The following is a 21,031-nucleotide window of genomic DNA, read 5'->3' on the forward strand; positions in this document are numbered from 1 at the left end:
CCCTGTGGCCACAGGGGAGCCTAGCTGACTGCTCTCCTCTGCTAAGCTCCTCCAGGGTAGGAATCACCTGGACATGAAGGTGGGAGCTCCCAACAAGATGTGGTATAAAAGTACAGGCCGCAGTGGGTGCCGTCCATCAGCCTCTCCCTCCCCGGGCCCCTGGTCTTGCTTTGCTATAAGACTGAGAAAAAGAACTCAGTTGCTATTGTGAACCAATTTCACCATCATGTTCCAATTCACACTGTTCCAGTAGGCCAAGACATTTTACATTGGTGGCTAGACTTGCCGAGCCAAAGAAGCCCCAGAAAGAGGCCTTCCCTCCCTTCAGTGACCCAGACAAGAACACAGTAACTAGCCACCACCTACCTAGATGACCATTTCTGCCCCTCGCCTCTACTCTGTTAACACATTCTCCAGGAAAGCCACCCAAGTCCAAGAATCCTGTGAAGGGGAGCATGTGCCTGTCAAGTCTTCCCCACAGACATGGTTAATTTCACATATCAGTTTGACTGGATCTCAGGGTGCCCAGATATTTGATGAGAAAATATTGCGGCTATTCTTGAATGTGTTTGGGAATGACATCAAGACCTGAATCCATAGGCTGAGTAAGGTAATTGCCCTTCCTAATGTAAGTGGAGCTGGTTCAATCCATTGAAAGTCAGGTTGAGACATTATTACCTTGCACCTACAATTTACATACCAGAAAACAAGCTAGAGATGTCACTTGCAATGCTCAAGGGTGCATAGTCAAATAACCCTCCAGTGCTCTTAATCTCAAGGCCACAAATGCCACTCAGCATCCTTTCATTTCCAGACAGGACTCCCTTGTCTTTTCCTCTTGGTTGACATAACCTGCAATGTTGCTCTGTACACACTGACTTTACCCCGTTCTCTCCCACTTGCCTGGCTCCCAAGCCTGACTCACCATGCAGCTGGGCCACTACAGACTCTGCTCTCTGGGTGCTCTCTGCTCCTGTTTGTACACAAGCTTTTTGCCTTTGCCCTTCCTTCCTCCTCCCTCCCCCGACATGCACAGAGCCTGTAAGATGTGTTAGGTTATATCCTGAGAGAGCTATTCTATAGGATAAAAATGCAATCACATGCTGGGAGCTGTCTTAAAAGGTATGAATAAGGAGCCATGTGGCCATGGGGTAAGGAAGCTTCCCTGAGTGGGAGATATTGAGCCATGACCTGAAATGCAGACTCCGGCTTCTGTTAACTCCTGAGATCTGAAGCCTTCTCAAAAACACTTTCATAGAATGAACTGCTCTCCCAACCCCAATCACATGCTGAAATTTCAGCATCTTTAAAGAAGTGACTTAGTTCAAAATGTGGTCATATCCTGATTCATTATGACTAGTGTCTTTATAAGGAAAGCCAGTTGGGTCACAGGATCAGAGAAAAGACCGTCTATGAGCTGGGGAGAGAGGACTCGGAAGAGACTTGCTCTGTCAACATCTCTAGAACTGAGAGAAGATGGATGTTTGTGTTGTAATGGGATGATGTCTTCATGAAGCTACCACATGTTGACAATCTTGAGGCTGAGGGTGTTGCTTAGTGGCAGAACACATATTTAGCATGTGTGAGGCCCTGATCTCACCCTCAGCAATGCAGAAAAAAAATTAATAAAATACTCTAAATAAAAATGCACCTAATGGATCTATATTGCCAAACACTACATCTTAGCCTTACCTACCTTAAATACGTTCAGAACACTTACAGCCTACAGTTGTGCAAAATCATGTCCAGTGGCAGGAACCTTGAGTTATAATAAAGTGTTGAGAATGTCATGTCGTTCAGTGAACTCTGAACTGAACATGGAGAGCTGGTGGCTGCATGGGGGATGCTCTGACATTACTGCAGAGTTGAAAGTCTTTCTTAGAAGACAGCTAAGGCAGGAACTCTCGAACTTTGTTGTGGTAGTCAAGCTAGCTGGGCTACAGCACAGTGGCTTGACCTAGCTGTGAAGTCACAGCCTCTCCAGGCAGTCTAGCTCTGTTGCCTCCCAGAGCCTCTTCACACCAGCTCTAGGGTACGATGGGTACCAATTACCGCTCGACAAGATTTCTTGGATGGCTGCTGGGGCTGCTGTAGGCTTTGTAATGGGGAATGTCCACCCAGAGGCTGGCAGACAAGCCAGGCAGGAAGTCCTTCAGCCAGGAGGGAGGTCTGGCTACACGGGAGCCCTGAAACTAGGATCTAGGCACGAGGACTCCAAAGACAGGGTCTGTTCACCTTACTGCTGCAATCAGAACAGCTCTGACTGTGGGGTTTATACCAGAGTTTTGGTGGGAGAAGTGCAGCTGCCTAAAACTAAAAAGTTAAAACAAAGGCCTCCTTGCTTTTAAGAGACTATGATTCCTCTCCTATGAAGAGAGAAAAGAGAGGGGAAGGAGACAGATTAACAAAGCTGGAGGCTGGTCTCCTTCCAAGGAGGTAAAAGCAGCATGGTGTGACTCATATACAGTAAGTGCTTCTTGGCAAAATCCTGTGAGGACAGACTACGCCTTTAAGTGTAGTTAAAGATGTGTCTGGCAAGGTGTGCAGCTGTCCTGCCTCAGAAGCCCTGGTGCAGATGCACAGCAGGGATTTGCAGCTCTAGGAATCCAGTTTCCTTCTCGGGCTCCCAAAGAAGCCAGCCATGGTCTTGTAGGGACCCAACCAACATAAAGTGCTCTTTTAGCAAAAGGAGTGGGAAACATAGACCAGTTTAGAGAACTGTTGCTAATAACATTTTACCTCCAACCCGTGAGTTCCAATGAATACTGTTATGAGAAAATGATTTCCACCAAATGTACAGGAAGGGCACATTTTCCTCCAATATTGATGTATTCTGTTGCTAGGAGATAGGTTTGGAACAGAATTCCTAGGCTAAACTTTCTCACAGACAGACGTTTAGTGAGCCTGGCTCCTTAAGGGAAGCCTCTGCATTTATCATGAGGGTCAGTGTGTAAAAACCAGTCATTTCTGAAGCAGAAGACAGTTAGCCAGGCCACCCAGCATGGGCTGTGTCATTATGACATTCATGAGAGACATTTGTGCTGTGGTGAAAAAGTTCTGTTTAGGAAAATATAGAACTTGTCATTTACTAACTAAATAGCTTAAAACACTGTTTGACATCGACCAGCCTTGAAATCTCATCTAAAAATGGAACTACTTTTCCAAATATCTTTAAAATACAAAATTCTACATGGAAATACCACATTGCATACTCTAAATGTATAAAATTAAAATAAAACAGAGGCTGAGATGAACAGAAAACATCTGGGAGATTAATAAGAAAATAAACTATTTGGATTTTGTGCCACAACCATGGCTTAGTATTATTATAATTTTATAAAAGTCAAGTTTGAAAACGCCTTATTTACTATGAACTTCTAGTTTACTCACAGTGTAATTTTAATCTAACTTCTACCTTCATTCTCCACTTACTTTACAACCTTCCCAAAGTGCTTGCTATTCCTGATCATGTTCTCACGCTTGTTTAACTCATGGCTGAACTGCTACAGAAGGACTAGGTAGGATGAAGAATGTCCTTTCAATGTAAAGAATTACACACACACACACACACACACACACACACACACACACACACACACTTCATATATAGGGAGATACATGAATTACTATGTAATTGTATTTTGCTGTGGAATAAGAAACACTCCCTCCCCTTACTTCCAAGTCCCCAGAGAAGCCCACTGTTAAGAATCACTGAGAAGACTCTATCACAGGCATTGGAGCAGCTTGGGCACCAGCTTTCTCCACTTGGCTTCAGGGACTTTGAGGACAGGGACCTGAGCTAGGTGCTCAGTTTGCTAAGCAGTACTGGCCCTCCACAGGCATCAAAATCAGGTGCATGGAGGGGCTGAGTACATATTTAAGATGGATACAACTTGTAGAGCTCACAATATAATTTTAGTGACAAAAAGGCTTCAGAGTTAAATATAGAATATAACTATATCCATGTGGGTGGCTAGCAAAGGACAATTTGCTTTCTTGGTTTGGTTTTATGGGTGTTTTTTATTGTTATTGTTTTTAAATGAGCTAAAAATCCCAAGGTATATTGAATTGTTACCAATGGTGTTACAAATCTAAAGTGTTTCTCTTGTTACAGAGCTCTGCTCTGGGATGATCCTTCTGTATGCTATGAATATGTATCACTCTCATTGGTTAATAATAAAGCTGTTTGGCCTATGGCAAGGCAGGATAAAGTTAGGCAGGACAATCAAACAGGACTGGGATGAAGGAGGGTGGAATTGGAAGAGATGCACATGAGCTGCCCAGGAAGCAAGATGCAGAGGACTGGTAAAGCAGAGGACTGGTAAAGCCATGGGCCACGTGGCAACATATAGATGAACAGAAATGAGTTAACTGAAATGTAAAAGCTACTTAATAATAAGCCTGAAAGCTGGGCGGTGGTGGCGCACGCCTTTAATCCCAGCACTCGGCAGGCAGAGCCAGGCGGATCTCTGTGAGTTCGAGGCCAGCCTGGGCTACCAAGTGAGTTCCAGGAAAGGCGCAAAGCTACACAGAGAAACCCTGTCTTGAAACCCCCCCCCAAAAAAAATAATAATAATAAGCCTGAGCTATTGGCTGAGCATTTTGTAATTAATATAAGCTTTTGTATGTTCATTTGGGACTAGGAGGTCAGGACAGAAAAATTCCACCTCTGTTCACAAGCTCAGTGCCCAGGAACATATGGCCTCACTGTGCTCAAAAACATTTACCAGAGTCCCTCTGCTGAGGATCCCCAGGGCCCAGAGCTCAGGTCCTCTGTGCCCAGTGGCACTCTCTTTCCAAATGGGGAGCATGCACCCTGACCCCCACTTCTCCCACTTCTTTTCCTTCCTATGGCTTCTCTCACTTCCTCGGAGGCTTTGAGGCCACCAGGAGTTTCAGAGGCTGTGACGAGACTTACCGTGACCCTTTCACATGCTCGTGAAGGAAGTCAGCGTGAAAACGTGGGACCAATGGGTCCTTCTCCCCGTGCACGATGAGGGTTGGGCACTGGACCAGGGGCAGCAAGTGCCGACAGATGTTACCTGAGGGAAAAGAGCACAGGGAATCCCCTTAGCACAGTCTCTCCGCAGGGAGGAAGCAGAACTCTGCAGAGACGCACTGATAGATTTTGGTCCTCAATGCTTCCCAAAGGCACCAATGGCTTGGTCCCCAGAGAGGTGCCATTAGCAAGTGGTGAAAGCCTCAGGGTGTGGCCTTGTGAGACATCCTTCTCTTTGGCGACATGCACCTGAGGGGACTGTGGAACCCTAGCCTACTCTCTCTTCCCTTTTCACTCTCTGACTTGGGATGTGACCAGCTTTGCTCCACCAAGTGCCCCCCGTACCTTACCACAGACGCAAAACAACGAGAGCGCTTGCTTTCTCATGACTGGGAACCTCCAGAACTCAAGTCAAGGTAAGCCTTTCCAAGGTAATCCGCTGACACGCGTGTCCCTCTGCATCGTGGCTTCCCTGTCAGTGGAAGCTAGTTCGACCTGGGGTTCCTTCCAGTTTTAACATTCTCAGTCTTCCCTCTTCTATTTCTGTGCTCTGCTTGCTTGTTGTGATGCTCTACTAGTAAATAAACAGCTTTTCCTGATTTGAATTCATTATTCATGTAAACTGGTAGAAAAATGAAATAAGCAAACAAATAAAAAAAAAAAACTTCACAAGTCTTATGTTACAAAGAGGCAGCCTGTCAGTCATGTTGATGATGCCTGGCATTTGAAATCTCCTTTGAGGTTGTGTCTCAATGACTGAAGGCCTAGCCAGTCCTCAGGATGCAGGGACTTCACCGTGAAGTTAGCCTGTACACAGGACACAAGTTACTCTTCAGTGCTTATGCGTTAGGGACACCCCGAGTACCACACCTTGGTGGCTCCTAGCCAGGTAGAGCTTCAGTCTCAAGCAGCAATAATCACAGTTGCCTGTGGCTATTACGAGGTTACACATAGGGTCAGCAGTGTTGAAGGTTCTGGTATCCATGCTACTAGCTCCTTCCTCCTCTGCCCTCCCATCTCTGCCTGTTCCAAAAGGATGGTGCTATATAACTGAGCAGGCTGGGAGCCAGTGCGTGTGGCACTGCCCACCAGACACCAAGCCCCTGCCCTTCTTTCCAGCTGGTGATTGCTCTCCGCCAAGGGAGCGTGACCCATCGACCGGGGACACACTGCTTTGCGCAGCAGACACTTGCCAGCTGTGTGGGGTGATGCTGATGAAGGCCAGCTCTACAACTGCCTGCTGTATATGGTAATGCAGGCTAGGGAAATGCTTACGGCACTTGTATTTTTTTTTTTTTAATTTTGAGACAGGATCTCTCTGTGTATTTCTGGATGGACTGGAACTTACTATATAGACCAGACTGGCCTCAAACTCACAGATTCATCTGTCTCTGCCTCCCAAGTGCTGTGATTAATGGCACATGCCACCATGCCAGGCTAGCTCTTACATTTTAACTCATTCAACATTGACAAACATTTGTAAATTAGGTGCTTTTTTAAAAATCACAGTAGTAGCATTTTCATAATAACTGTCCATAGTACCCTACCATAGCTGAATATTTATTACCTCACTTAATATCCTCAAAACTTAATGAGGTATGTATTAATATACTCTCTAGAAATCAAGTCACTGCCCAAAGCCATTCTGACAGCAAGCCAAGACCTCACATCCAGGCCCTGATGACTCCACAGCTGTGCAATCACCCATGCTGGACCAAGTGTCTGTAAACCTGAGCACACAGCCATGAACAAAAGACTCCTGTCAGAGCAATAAATACAGAAGGGAGATGAACTACTAAGTCCTGCTCTAAGATGATTTCCACATTGGGTTCTCTATGTTAGGACGTGCTTCTGAACTGTCAGTGTAACACTATTTCCATCTCTTCGTGGCCTTCTCCCAGAAAGCACCAGACTACACTTCTCAGTGTGCTCGCTTTCATGGAGAACTGACTCGTTGGCTTAATGGCATTTTTTTTCTGTTGTTTTAAGATGCAAAGAAACACATTCTTAGGACTTGTTACTATGGATGAAAAATTGCATTTCAACAGGATCATTATAAGGCATGGATTTGCTCCTTTGAACTTAAACCAGACGCGTAACATTTCCAAAGTCCCTTTCATTGCAAAAGTTTTGACGTTACAGATGATTCATGCTGGAAAGGATTACCTAATAGATCAACTGTCCCTTCAAATACAAGCATTCTGTAACAATGTCTCCAACATTCAATCTCAGCTACTCTATTTTTGTAGCAATTACAAAACTAAAAAGAAGAGAGGGGAAACATCGATTCCAAGCAGCTTGCTACAGTTTGGATCTTAATGTTCCCCCAGGTTCTCATGTTAGAGCTTGTTTCCCAGCATGAAGCAGGAGAGAGTGGTGGGAGCTTTAAGAGGTGGGGCCTAGTGAAAGCTCATAGGACATAGTGGTGTGCCTTTGGAGGAGAGGTGCACTCCAGTCTCTTCCCCTTTTTCCTTTTGCCCATGAGGTAAATGGCTTTGCCTTGCCAAGCTCTCCTACCATGATGCATTGCACCACCAAGCTTTAGAGGCAGTGGGTCTCCCTAGTTATGGACCAGAACCCTCAGAACTAAGTCACAATACACTTTTCCTCTCAGTTAGCTGATTATCTCAGGTGTTTGTCATAGTGCCAGAAAGCTGACTAAGCACATAGCTATATAAAAATAAACTTTGAAATCTGCTTAAAGATGTTAATTCTTACTGGGAATCTTATTAGTTTTTAAGATAAACAAAAGGAGGTACTTGTCCACAGCTAAGGTTATGTATTACTTGGCTCTGAAGTTGAAAAGAGAATTGAACAGTCTTTTCCCCTCTCTGGCTCTGCTGGGGCTGAAGAACATGGCAGAGACTTCCTCCTGCTTTGCCCTAGAAGTAAGATGAGGAGAGGGTGGGCCCATCCAGACAGAAAAAATGTCTGTGTGGTGGCTCTCCTTCTATTGACCTGTTCTTCAATTAGAAAGTAGAAACAGGTTTCTGGAGGACAGATTTGTGCTGCCACATATGTGAAGGACTGAAGACAATGGACAGACAGCTGTTAAAGCCTCAACATGAACCTTTAGTCCCATGGTCCTGTCCGGCATTTACACTTATTACACAAGGGCTCGTTTTATTGTACAAAAACCTCTGTCTTTGTTCACACATTAACAGTGTGAGGATAATGGGTGTGCTTGTTCATTATGGAGGAATGCTGGGAAATCAAGGGAGGAACTCAAGCACCCCCTGCAATTAGCAAATGAACCATTAGTCCACGCAACTTACCATCTGGCAGATGTTTAAACTGGTTTATGCCATCCACCCACTTCTCACAGGTTTTGGCAAAGTAGTCATATCCATATAGGGCTTCCAGAGGTTTCCTTGTCTTCTCACTCCATTTAGAAACATCTCGGATACCTGAAAAACAGAGGGGTGGACAAGGATGTGTCTGGTCTCAGACTAAGGTATTACTTCAAGTAACCCAAGCTAGGCCACCTCTGGGCCTCATGCTCACTGTCCCACCTGCTTGGAAGACCTTTCCCAGTACCCTCGTGGCTCACTCACATCCTCTAGGTCTCTGATCAGATGTTAGAGAGCCCCCCCCATACACACACCTGCATGCTCTCTGTGACTTTCCTTCTCTACTCAGCACTTGTCACTGTTTTTGAAGGCCTTCTGCCTTGTGCTTGACCGTCCATCTTTCCCTTAGGGATGTGTGCCCAGTGCAAACCTTTTTGGTTTATGCCTTGTTACACATCAGACTCTAGGCTGGGCTTCCCACAAGAATAACATGATAACTCATTAGTGACTGAATGAAATCAGACCTGAGTTGAACACTGTCTGCTAAAGATATTAACATAAAAGGAAAACATTTCTCTAATTGGTGTCTCCAGAGTAAGAATGGCATTATAGTTATCTCTCGGTTCCTAAAGTGTTGTATAACAGTTTTCTCTAATATTGAAACATTCTATCTTGCAGAAAGTTCCTTAAGTAGTAAGGTAAGCAACTCAAAATAGCTTCAGGAAGTCCCTGAAACTGACCAGATTCACTAGGCCCCTCCCTGCCAGAATAAGCAATAAAAGCTGAGAGTCCTCTTCGGACGCGAGAAAGCTGAGCTGCAAAGACGATTCTCAGAGGAGAAAAGCTGCAAAGAAGACTCTGAGACCAGACCTGCTGCCTGGAAGGAGCAGAGGCTAGCTGAACTGCCTAGAAGAGATGTAGACCAACTGAGGCACCTGGAAAGGACATTCTCCAACCTGATGAGTCACCTGTGGGCTAGCAGTTTACTCCGGGTTCCCAGCTTTGTGAGCTGTCACCTATACTGGAGTGGGCTTTGGTGATATAGCTGTCTTTGAGTCATTAATGCTCTTTGCAAGTAACCCCAATAAAACTCACAGTTGACAAAGTTGGACTTTAGTGGTATCTATACTTTGGTTTGTCATGGATCCCTCTCTGGGGTGAGTAGACATGTGCATTGCATCTCCCCAGAAAACACAGAGGGGGGCTGTTCTTAGGAACCCCTGTGGACTTCAAATTGTGGATTCTCCAGCCCATTACGCAAAATTGCAGAGAATGTGCACAGAACTGACATAGGAACTCCCAAACCATCTCTACATTATTTTACTTTAACTCATGTAATTTAAATGTTGTATAAGTAGTATAGTATATTGTTTAGGGAAATCATGACCAAACAAGTCTGTATATGTTCAATGCAGAGGTAATTAATTTTCAAATACTTTTGGCCATGGTTGATTGACCCACAGATGCAAATATAAAGGACCAGCTACTTAGAAAAGTTTTTCTGGTACATGAGAAACAAGCAAATGATGCAACAGACTGAAGGACAATTGACAGCTGTTAAATCCTCAAAATGAACCTTTTATTCATATGGTCCTGTTTGGCATTTACACGCTTACATAAGGGCTCTGTTGAAGAAAAAGTGTGTAGAGCTAACTACTAAGTCTAAACTATATTATAAATGATTAATTGGAAGGAAAAATAATAGATAACTTCTACTTTTAAAATAATGCAGCCAATGTGATTGACTCAGCCTGATCTTTCCCATGCTTCCTTAAGCACTATGGTTAAGATCCTGGTGCTCCTGAACATATTAAATGCTGCCTATGAAAGCCTTTAGCACAGGCGTTGCTAAAGGACACGCCAGCAAGGTCAGGTGACAGCAGTAACCCACATTGACATCAGATGTAACTGTAGAGTGCTGACAGTGCTCGGCACCTGGCATGCTCTCAAGGTGCACTCGGTGAATGGAAGTACTCCAGTGGAGGAATCCTTGTGATTTCCAGCCTTGACACTGCCTTCTGAAGACGCCGCCTGCCTCTGCCTCTGGAGATTGGCCTACATACCCAGAGGGAAGCCAGGGTGACTTGACTGTAGACACTAGAAGGGTTGAACGGCTTGGTAAATAGGGAAAAGACTTCAGAGACAGTTACGATGAGGTTGGTTAAAAAATAAAGAGGGGTGGATTTCAGAATGGAAAGGCGAGCTGGGAGAGTGGGAAAGGGAAAGAATAAGATGTGAAGAAAGCCTGGGGGAGGGAGTTCAGTGGCAAAATAAATGCATGTATGAGGCTCTGTGTTTAACTCCTAGTACCTCTCCTATCTCCCAAATATAATAATAATAACTTTAAAAATTGCTTGTGGATACTTACACTCTGGGCTGCCTGGCAGACCACACCCTGTGAAAGGCCATCTTTCAGTAGAACAAGCCCGTCTTTCATAAAATGCTTTTAAAAAATTCTTTTCTGGAGTCTGGAGAGATGGCTTAGTGGTTAAGAGCACTGGTTGCTGTTCCAGAGGTCCCAGGTTCTATTCCCAGCACCCTCATAGCAGCTTACACATATCTGTAATTCCAGTTCCAGGGAATACGATGCCTCTGGACGCAAAACACTTACACACATAAAATTAAAAAGAAAAATTCTTGTGTGTGTGTGTGTGTGTGTGTGTGTGTGTGTGTGTGTGTGTGTGAAGGAATTGTGTGTCTGTGGACATGCACGTATGACGACCAGAGGACAGCATCAAGTATCATTCCTCTCAGGCACTGTCTGCCTTGTTTGAGACAGGCTCACAGATGGGGCTAGGCTGGCTGGTTAGGGGTCCTGTCTCTGCTTTTTCAGCACGAAGCACATGCTGCTGCACTCGGCCTTTGGCATGGGTGCTGGGGCTAGGAGTCAGGGCCTCATGCTTTCGTGCCAAGTCCCTTAACAACTGAGCTTTCTCCCCAGACCCATGAAACACAGTTCTTGTGCTTCAACAGAGCCACAGTAACTAGTGAATATGTTTGAGTGAGTCCAGAAGAGGGAAAGCAAACCCTGACAACGGAGTCAGGCAGCCAGCAGCAAGGGGGAACCAAGGCCAATCTGAGTCCATGCTCACTGTTTCCATACAAGAGTGACAAGCTGTCACTCGTCATGCGGTCCCTGTATCCAGCGGTTAGCAGTTTCCTGGAGATGATAGGAGGGTCTCTAGAAACAGGAGGTAAACTAGTCATCCACAGGTAAAGGGATGCACAAAGTAACTGGCAGACTTGCCCGATGCACCTGTGAATACAATCCAGCAGTGGAAACCAGGGTACCACCGCCACAGCAGCACCGTGAGAGAATCTTAGCAGTGTAATGAAGAGAAAGAACAAGCCAGGGACAGCAGTGCATGCAAGAAGTCATGCTGGTGTGGCCTGATGACAAATCTGTTGCTTGGGAGCATAAGCCTATGTAACCAAAGCACAAGGAGGGTCAGAGCTCTGGGGAGGCAGGATGAGCTGGGACAAAGCTCACAAATATAGCAAGGGTGTCAACAGAATCAATCCTGGCCTCCAGCAGGCCCACAGCTAACATAGTTCACTTATAACAGAAGGGTTAAATTATAATGACTAAATAATACCAACAACAATAATGATAATGATAATAATAATAATAATAATAAAAGCTTTAAAAATCAATTAGGAAAAACAAGTTCCTTGTGATGTGAAGGCCAAGAGCTTCTGAGAACCCAGTTGGCTGGTGCCCAGCTGTACTCCTGCTGAAGCACAGGGGCTGCTGTGGAACAGTATGAGGCCCTTTTAAAGGATTAATTTATGTAGAGTTTTGGAATGGAATGCTGCCTATGAAAGCCTTTAGCACAGGGAATGTCTATGGGAATGTCGGATCTGTGGCAAGCCTTCAGGAGCCCAGAGGAAAGAGCACAAGGTCTCAGGGCAGAGAAACCCAGCTACTGCTGGGGGAAGCCAGAGGTCTTCCAAGCAATGGTTGGGAGCCTAGGTTTGGAAGTCAAACTGATGATGTAGGAGTCCCAGCTCCTAGATTTACTGCTGTGTGAAACTGGGCAAGTTACTTAACCTCACAGTGCTAATTCCCTAATCAGAAAATATGAATTATATTAACACTGTAGAATAAGGAGTAAGTAATTACACAGAATTTGCTGATAATAGTGCCTGGCATGTAACATGTACTCAAAAAGATTCTTTGCATTTATTTATTAACTTCTGTTAATTTATTTGAAGAGGAAGCCATTTCTGTCCCAAAGCATAATCACTACCCAAAGTTAGTAATTATGCTTCATAGTCAAGTGCCCAGAATAACCAATTGAATCAAAATGTTTGTCGATTCACAACAGAATTTGGATCCCAAAAGCAACTGACATATCCCCCACTTCCCTTTAGAGCATATAATCCATGCTAAACCCTAGAATCGCAAAGACGAGATCCGGCGCGTTCAGGGTGGTATGGCTGTAGACTAGAATCGCAAAGAAAACTTACTAATTAAGAGTTAATTCAGTAAGCCTAAGTCTGCTAAGTGCCTGTTTCCACCAATATAAACTTGGATAATGTGGTGGTTTGAATGAGAATGGCACCTAAAAGCTTATATATTTGAATACATGGCCTCCAATTAGTAGAACTGTTTAGGAAAGATTAGGAGGTGTGTCACTGGGGGTGGGCTTTGGGGTTTCAAAGGTGCATACCATCCCTAGTTAACTTTCTCTCTGCCTCCTTCTTCTGGACCAGATGTGAGCCCTCATCTACCGCTCCAGCATTATGCCTGGCTGCCCGCTCCTCACCATGATGGTTATGAACACTAACCCTCTGGAACCGTGAGTTCCAAGTTAAATGCTTTGTTTTATAAGTTGTCTTGGTCATGGTGTCAGAAAAGTTAAGACAAATGAGATACAGCCTTTGCCTTCAAGAGCCTTACAGTCAAGGGCTTGCAGACTGTATCCAAGGCACCACGGCTGCCCTTACCCACAAGAAACACAGCCAGGACACCTGGTTTCTTGAAACCACAGAGCACTGAACTTTACAAATACTGTGTTCTCCTCTGATGACACTTATGGCTAAGCAGGCCCAGTAAAAGAGATTAGTAATAACTAATGTAAGCAGAACAACTGGAATACACCGTAGCGGGACTGCCAGCATCTCTCCTCATTGTATGAAGTGTTTTAAGTGAAACAAGTTCACAGAACACAGGAACGGCAACAAGTTGACAGTGGATCTATTGACCAAGATGGTTTCTGAGGACGAACAGGCAGGCAGTGTGCAGAGTGCAGCAGACACACTGGGCAAAGGGTGGTTTGTCATCTGGGTGGCGTACAGCAGCACTAGGTATGACAGAATATTTCTGCATTCTTCTCACAGTGGTACACAATCTAAAACTTAAGGATCGATTACTCTGGAATTTTCTGTTCAAGACTTGAGAACACAGCTGAGTGAAGCTACAGAAGCAGAGCCAAGGTAATAGGCTGTGTTCCGGTCTGAACCAGTGTGTCCTGTGCTCCCGGATGAATCATTTACCAGGGTAAGACATTTAGCAAGAGGAACAGGTCAAGAGGAAAGACTGAGTCCAGTTTTTAGACATGTGTGGCAACCAGATATGAAGAGTCCAATGAAACGAAATGAAGAGTCCAGTATGTGGGGGCCTGGAAGCAGAGTGAGCACAGAAGGGCATAGAGTGAGAAGAGAGCCGAGCATGGCGGAGTGTGCCTGGCATCTAAGTTACCCAGGAGGCTGAGGAAGGAGGACTGCTCGAGCCTAAGGGTTTGAGGCCAGTGTGGGCAACACACTGAGATGCTGGCTTTAAGAGAGGGTAGAGGAGGCTAGTGGGGCAGCTCAGTCAGAACAGTGCTCATCACACAAGTGTGATGATCTGAGTTTGATTCTAGAACCCACATAAAGTCTAAAGGCAGTGGCACACACTTGTAACCCAGGTGCTGGGAAAGCAGAGACGGGCAACTCCCTGGGGCTCCCAGGCCTGCCAGCCTCGCCTAAGCAGTGAGCTCCAGGTTCAGGGAGAGATCCTGTCTCAGAAAACAACCCCCAAAGTGGACCTCTAGCCTCCACATGCATGGGCACTTACATGTGCACCCACATCCTGACACATGCATGTGTGCATGTAAACACCCACACAAATACATGTAAACACACACACACACACACACACACACACACACACACACTCACACACAGTGGAAAAGAAGAGGATCAGAACAGAAAGCAAGGATGGCACTTGAAGACCTCAATGACACTGTCCCACATATCAAAGCCAGAGACCAAGCAGAGACAGATGCCAGGGCCATGACATCACAGTGGCCAGAAAGCCAACCAGAGGAAGAAGGTGTGAGCTGCAGCACACACACAGCAGGGGACTGCTTTCAATGGCTATGGGGGAGGGGGAATTAAGAAAGAACACAGAACAGCCAAGTGTCCTGAGGGTTTGGTCACATGGAAGGCACTGTCTCCACTGGACAGGTGGGTCAGAGGCCACCTTCCAGGATGAGGAAGTGGCAATGATGGTTAGGGAGGGAAACAGAGACATCCTAGATAGTGAGGAGTATTGTGGGATTGAGAGGGCTTTTATTTTGTTTTGGAAAGCAGGGAAAGTCAGAACCACTGTGATGGGAAACTTATTCTACAGTCACTAAGGCAAAGGAGTAAGAAGTTGACAGTGCCCAGGGCAAAGTACCATGGTGTGGGCATGTGCATCCCATTACAGATCCACCAGGCTTAAGGGCTCCGGGCACCTTCTCAGACACCCTGGGAGCTGGGTATTGGGGTGATGACTGAGAAGGATGTGGCTGGGAGAGGGCAAGATGCATCCCCAAGGCAGCTTTTCAATGTAGGAAGTCCACAGGAAGATAGGGAACAGTGGAGTTAGGAGGCTGAGTGCCGCCAGACTGGCAGGGGCCAGCCAAGCTGAGTTTGAAGTCACTAGAGGTTTTTTTTTTGTTTTTTTTGTTTTTTTTTTCCTTTTAAGTGAGAGAATTGCCTTACAAAGGATTTTCTGCTTTGAAGAAGAGAATATCCCATGAGCCCAAGGTTCTGAACTAGGAGAGTGAGGGGAACGGGGTGGGGGTGGGGGGAAGAATATAAAACTCAGGAGTCACTGTGTGGTATCAACCGAACAAAATCACTGTGAGGTGTAGAGGGCAGAGGAGGACTGAGCTCTGTGGGCTGTTAGCTGAATGATAGAGGAAAGGCAGTGAGTAGAGAGGGGGGGTGGTGTTCAGTTTTAGAAGAAGATAGTCCGTGTTCTGAATTTAAAAGAACTGAAACCGTATAAATTATGTTTTTTAGATCTAGGCAAATTAAATACTAATAGCAGAAAGATAACTAGGAAACCCTAAATATTTAGATATTAAACATTCCATTTCTAAGTACCCACAAGTGAAAGGCATAGTCTGAAGAGACATTAGAAAAGATATTTTGAGATATCTTGTGATGAGTGCAAATGCAACACGGTAAAATTTGTAGCTGTGATGGCTACTTTTGGCTGTCAACCTGAGAGCATCTGGAACCAACTAAAACCCAAGCTGCTGGACACTCTGTGAGAGATTTTCTTAATCCGATTATTTGAAGCAGGAAGACCTAACCTATATCCAGAACATACCTTCTGGTGTCAGCCTACATAAAAGGACATGGAAGAAGGAAGTTTCTTTTTACCTGCTTGCTTTCACTCTTGCTGGCAAGTTCATCTATCATGTTGTCAGGTGCGCTGTCTAGTCAACATCATACAAGCTAGAGTCGTTTGGGAGAAGGGAACCTCATTTGAGAAAACGCTCTCACCCGATTGGCCTGTGGGCAGGCCTGTGGTGCACTTTCTTGATTGGTGATTGATGTGGGAGGGCCTAGCTCCTTGTGGGTGGAGCCATCCCTGGGCTGATGGTCCCGGGTGCTCTAAGAAAGCAGACTGAGCAAACAGAGAGGAAGGAGCAAGCCAAATAGCATCACTCCTCCATGGCCTCTGCTTTAGTTCCTGCATCTAGGGTTCTGCCCCGAGTTCTTTCTCCTACTTCCCTCAGTGACAGAGTGACCTGAGAGTTGTAAGGTGCAACAAACCCTCTCCTTCCCTAGCTGCTCTTGGCCGTGGTGTTTTATCACAGCAATAGGAATCCTAACTATTTGTAGGATTCCTACAAATCCTAACTTCACCAATATTTAAACCACCATCTTCAGGATCCCAGTGTAGACAGAAGACCAGCAGCTGTCTAAGAATCCTCCAGACCTTCAGAACAGGACTGCTAAGATATCCAGCAGCCTCCTGATGAAGATACTATTGGATTCTCAATTGCTCCAGTGTGAGACAGCCCTTGTTGGGGTACCTGGACTGCATTCTGTAAATCAATCTAATAAATTCCCTTTATATATATGGGTTGTTAGATCTAGCCACTCTAGAGGAAAATTTACAGCATTAAATGATATATTAGAAAAGAGTAAACATCTCAAATCCATAATCAAGATTTTTACTTTGAGATTGGAGCACATAAAACAAATCAGAATCCAAGGCAAGCAGAAGGTGACAGAAATAATGGAAGCAGAAAACAAAACCAAGTCAGCACTAGAAGCTGCTGCTTTGAAAAGATCAGTGACTGTCCCGGCAAAGGTGACACAGATAACCAGTGTGTATGGGGGAGGTATTTCTACAGACCACACTCAGCACGTGGCTCAAACGTCTAGACGGTCAGGGAGTGCTACTGACAAGTCAAAAGTATCCACCGTCTTTGACAATATTATACTTGCTATGGTGAGAACCACCCAGCAGGGATGACCAGAAGGACCACACAGCCACCAAAGGAGCGAGAACACAGACACCTATTTTAATAAAGCTGTGAGGCGGGTACAGCATGGTGAGGAGGAACGACAGGGAAAGCGGGCAGTGTTTTGGAGGAAGAATCATGTGTATCTGTTCAAGTGGAGAGAGGAAGGGCCCAGTAAGGGAAGTCAAGGATTTACGAGAAGTGAAGGCATCTGGTGCCGGAGGCAGCAGGACCTCGTGGATGGCGACAGTGGAACAGCCACCCTGCCCAAGGCAGACTCTGAGCCACACGGGAGGATGGGGAGGACAAGAGGAGGTCAGACTGGGATTGGTTTCTCCGTCATCTGTCACTTAAGAATTTCGAATTGTTGGAGAAACGGGAAGCTCGCAGAGAACTAAGATTCTAGAACAGGATGTGGCCTCTAAGTAGCTCACAACGTGAACGGCAGAGCACCTGGAGGAGACTTAGCATGTGCAGGGCTCTGCCAACTTCTGCCAGGGCTAGAGAGTAAATATTTCAGGCTCTGAAGGCCGAAAGGCCCACCAAAGACATACTGTGGACACAGCTGTGGCGAGAAAATGCCAGACCCACTGGGAGTAAATTGATCCTGTTAGGCCATCTGCGGTTTGTGTAAAGACACAAAAGGCTTCCGGTGAGAAAGGGAGGTTTGTCATGGGCCCAGGTGGCAGGTAGAAATGGTGGGAAACCCAGGCAGCTTCTCTTTTGTCCCAGTGCCCCCTCCCCCCTTAATCCCTGGGGTACCCCTCTTTCCTTCTGAGAGCTTGATCCTCCCAATTCGGAGAGCTTGCTAGAGGCTAAACCATGCCAGGGCTGAGTACCTAGTCACTGCAACCCTTCCAGATGCTCTGGCTACGGGTGCAGGCCAGAGAGCAGCGCTGGGAGATGAAAAATGAGGGAGAGTGAGGATCAGATGCCCCGGTTTGGTCTCTAGTTCATGAACTAACTTCTCATCGGTGCTTCAGCTTTACAAAAGCAAGTGGCGGGCGGGGCTGGAGAGATGGCTCAGAGGTTAAGAGCACTGGCTGTTCTTGCAGAGGTCTTGAGTTCAATTCCCAGCAACCACAGGGTGGCTCACAACCATCTGTAATGAGATCTGACTCCCTCTTCCGGCATGCAGGCAGAACATATACATAATAAATAAATCTTAAATTAAAAAAAAAAAAAAAAAAAAGCAAGTGGCAGGCCGGAGTTGAATCCCAGGCTGAAGGTCACCGGCGCCACTCTTGTGCCCCTAAAAACCTCAAGAAGGGGCTTAAATGAGACTTCAGACAAGAAGACTGCACAGACGATTGTAACAAAAATGTAGGTTAATTGTTCAGCCCAGTGCTTCCTTTAGTATTCATTATATTCATGTATTCCCTCATTCAGATTCTTTTTTTCTGAGACAGGGTTTCTCTGTGTAGCTTTGGAGCCTGTCCTAGAACTCGCTCTATAGACCAGGCTGGCCTCAAACTCACAGAGATCCGCCTGCCTCTGCCCCTCGAGTGCTGGAATTAAAGGCGTGCACCACGATCACCTGGCCTCATTCACGATTTTTATTTTGAGACAAGGCCCTGCTACATCGCCCATGCTAGCTTCAAACTCAGAGTTCTCCAGCCTTAACCTCCCAAGCAGCTGACGTTTCAGGCATGCGTCACTGCAACTGGCCTTCACATTATTTTAAAGGAGGTTGAGTAACACTTCACAGGGCCCCCTCCTTCCTTCAAGCTCTCTACCCATGGTAGTGAATGTAAACACTGCTTTCCCAGAGCCTTGGCCTGAGTCATCCAAGTTTCACTTCTGGAAATAGAAAGCTATCCATTTCTAGGTTGCTTAAATTATATGGCTTTCCTGAAAACTCATTCTTCTTTTGACCTTAGAGCTGAGAATTGTAAGTGGATGAGACATGACTTGTCAGCCGACACATATCAAAACGAGAGATGAGGAGGGAGCAAGGAGGATCGTCATGACAACGTCTGTGACTGGCGGAACTTACCCTGGTAAATCCTGACGTCTTCCTCAGTGACATAGGCATTCGCTCCCCAGATCACCATCTTGCGGACATAAGATGGGTACTTCGCAGCAGCAATGAGTGCAGTTATGCCCCCATCACTCCAGCCCAGGAGGGAGACCTGCTTGAACTGCAGCGCCTGTGGGCAACACAGCAGAAGGCTTGGCATAGCTAGTGTTCACCTGTGGCCAGCACAGCAGGACACACGATGCAGTTACCACTCCACTCTCTTTAAAGAACCTGGGTGGTGGCGAGCCGAGTCCTCCAAGTCTGCTGCTTGGAGACCTGGTGTCAATTAGCTTTGCCACAATGTAGTTGTCATAAAAACTTGAGTATACAGTATTATTTTGACCTATGCAGGAAGCATATCTTTGGGTCGAATAAAATGTCAAAGTACAGAATCAGCAGAAATCTGCTGTCTTTGGGTAGGGCAAGCACTGTGTGTGCATACCCCTGAGCAAGGCTCCGAGGCAATTCTGTAGATTGGAGAGGAGCGCAAGATAAAATGCAGCAGGGCATCAGGTGAAGCCACAGCTGCGACTGTGGGAGGAGCTGGCTAGAGACGAGAGGGAGCGTGGAGTCGCGGCAAAGCTGCGTCCGTCCTTGGGTGACACCATCAGGCCCCTGAAAATGTGCTCAGTAGAGAAAGCTGACAAAGCACATGGAAGAGGCTTCTACAAGTAAAAAAGTATCCGAAAAGATTAAAGGTAAGGAACCAACATGTTAGTCAGGATAATTGCTGATGGGATCGCATGTGTGTGCACATACTCTGGATAATCATTAATATACAGAACGAGGATACATTCTCTATAGCCTAGCACACTACCTCCTGGATTTGTTTACCAGGAGACAGACCCAGGAGATACACAACACTGCTCATAATCACAAAAGTGACAAATGTCCCTGAGCAACTTCTAGCAAAAAGTAGCTTAAAATTAAGTTAATCATTTACCACTGGATGATGCATGGAATAAGACAGTGCATGCATCCAGTGAAGTACAGCAGCTCCCTTGTACCTGCTGGGGTTACATTCCAAGACCCTACCTCACCTCACCACGGATGCCTTGTAACATAGATGGTACCAAAAGCTACACATGTACATGAGGTATAGAGTGGATGTGCTGAAGAGACGATGTCTTACAGTTTGCGCAGGATGGAGACAGGATGGTTGGGCAGCACCACACTTCACTGTACCACTCAGAATGGCATGGGATTTAAAATTCACGACAGGGTGCTACAGATAACATTAATGAACTTGCATTTCAGAAAGACAGAGGAAATATTTTGGAAGTTTTTCTCATGAGGAAATGATAATTTTTGGGGAATGGGGGAGATAGTTCTGTTGGCAAAGTATTTGCAGCACAAGCATGAGGATTGGAGTTCTCTCCCAGGAGCCCCAAGAGCCAGACACAGTGGCTCCCTGGGGCTTGTTGGCTAGCCAGCCTAACCTACTTGGTGACCTTCAGGCCAATGAATGATCTTGTTTCAGAAAACAAGGTAGAAAGCGGTTGAAAGCAACTGAGCAACAACAGTTGATGTGGCGGACATGTTCAACCTGATTTAACATTATGCGGTATAGACATGCACTGGAACCTTATTTAATCCCCTGACATATACATATTTTTTATGTTTTAATGTATAAGCTAAAAATAAACTTAATTTAAATTATAAAACATTACAAATTATGAATTATTTCTGGAATTTTCTACTTAATATTTCCGGGCCACAATTGACCACGGGTAACTGAAACCACAGAGAATGAGACCATGGAGAGGGGACAGTGGCAGCAGATGTACGTTCATTGGGGAGGAAGCAGATCTCCTCCACACATCGTCAAAAGCAGTAAGCTGGAAGACTGTAAGGTATGGTATGATGCCACAGTATCACACACCTGTAATCCCAGCACTCAGGAGGTAGAGGCTACCCTGCTACACAGTGAGTTTGAGGCTAGACCAGGGATATACAGCAAGATCCTGCCTCAAAAAAAAAAAAA

The 21,031-nt window shown here is 45.7% G+C and overlaps 1 protein-coding gene across 2 annotated transcripts in view; it reads right to left on the reverse strand.

Moving 5' to 3' along the window:
• Bphl (biphenyl hydrolase like) overlaps positions 1-21,031 on the reverse strand; it is a 34,655-nt gene that overhangs the window by 4,582 nt on the left and 9,042 nt on the right. For both annotated transcript variants that reach the window (XM_059263203.1, XM_059263204.1), the window contains 3 exons: positions 19,024-19,177; positions 8,275-8,406; positions 4,919-5,042 (listed from right to left, as the gene is read on the reverse strand). In XM_059263203.1, coding sequence (XP_059119186.1) covers positions 4,919-5,042; positions 8,275-8,406; positions 19,024-19,177 — 410 coding nt within the window. The remainder of the gene's footprint in view (positions 1-4,918; positions 5,043-8,274; positions 8,407-19,023; positions 19,178-21,031) is intronic.

This window comes from Peromyscus eremicus, chromosome 5 (assembly GCF_949786415.1).
Source record: "Peromyscus eremicus chromosome 5, PerEre_H2_v1, whole genome shotgun sequence".
Lineage (NCBI taxonomy): Eukaryota > Metazoa > Chordata > Mammalia > Rodentia > Cricetidae > Peromyscus > Peromyscus eremicus.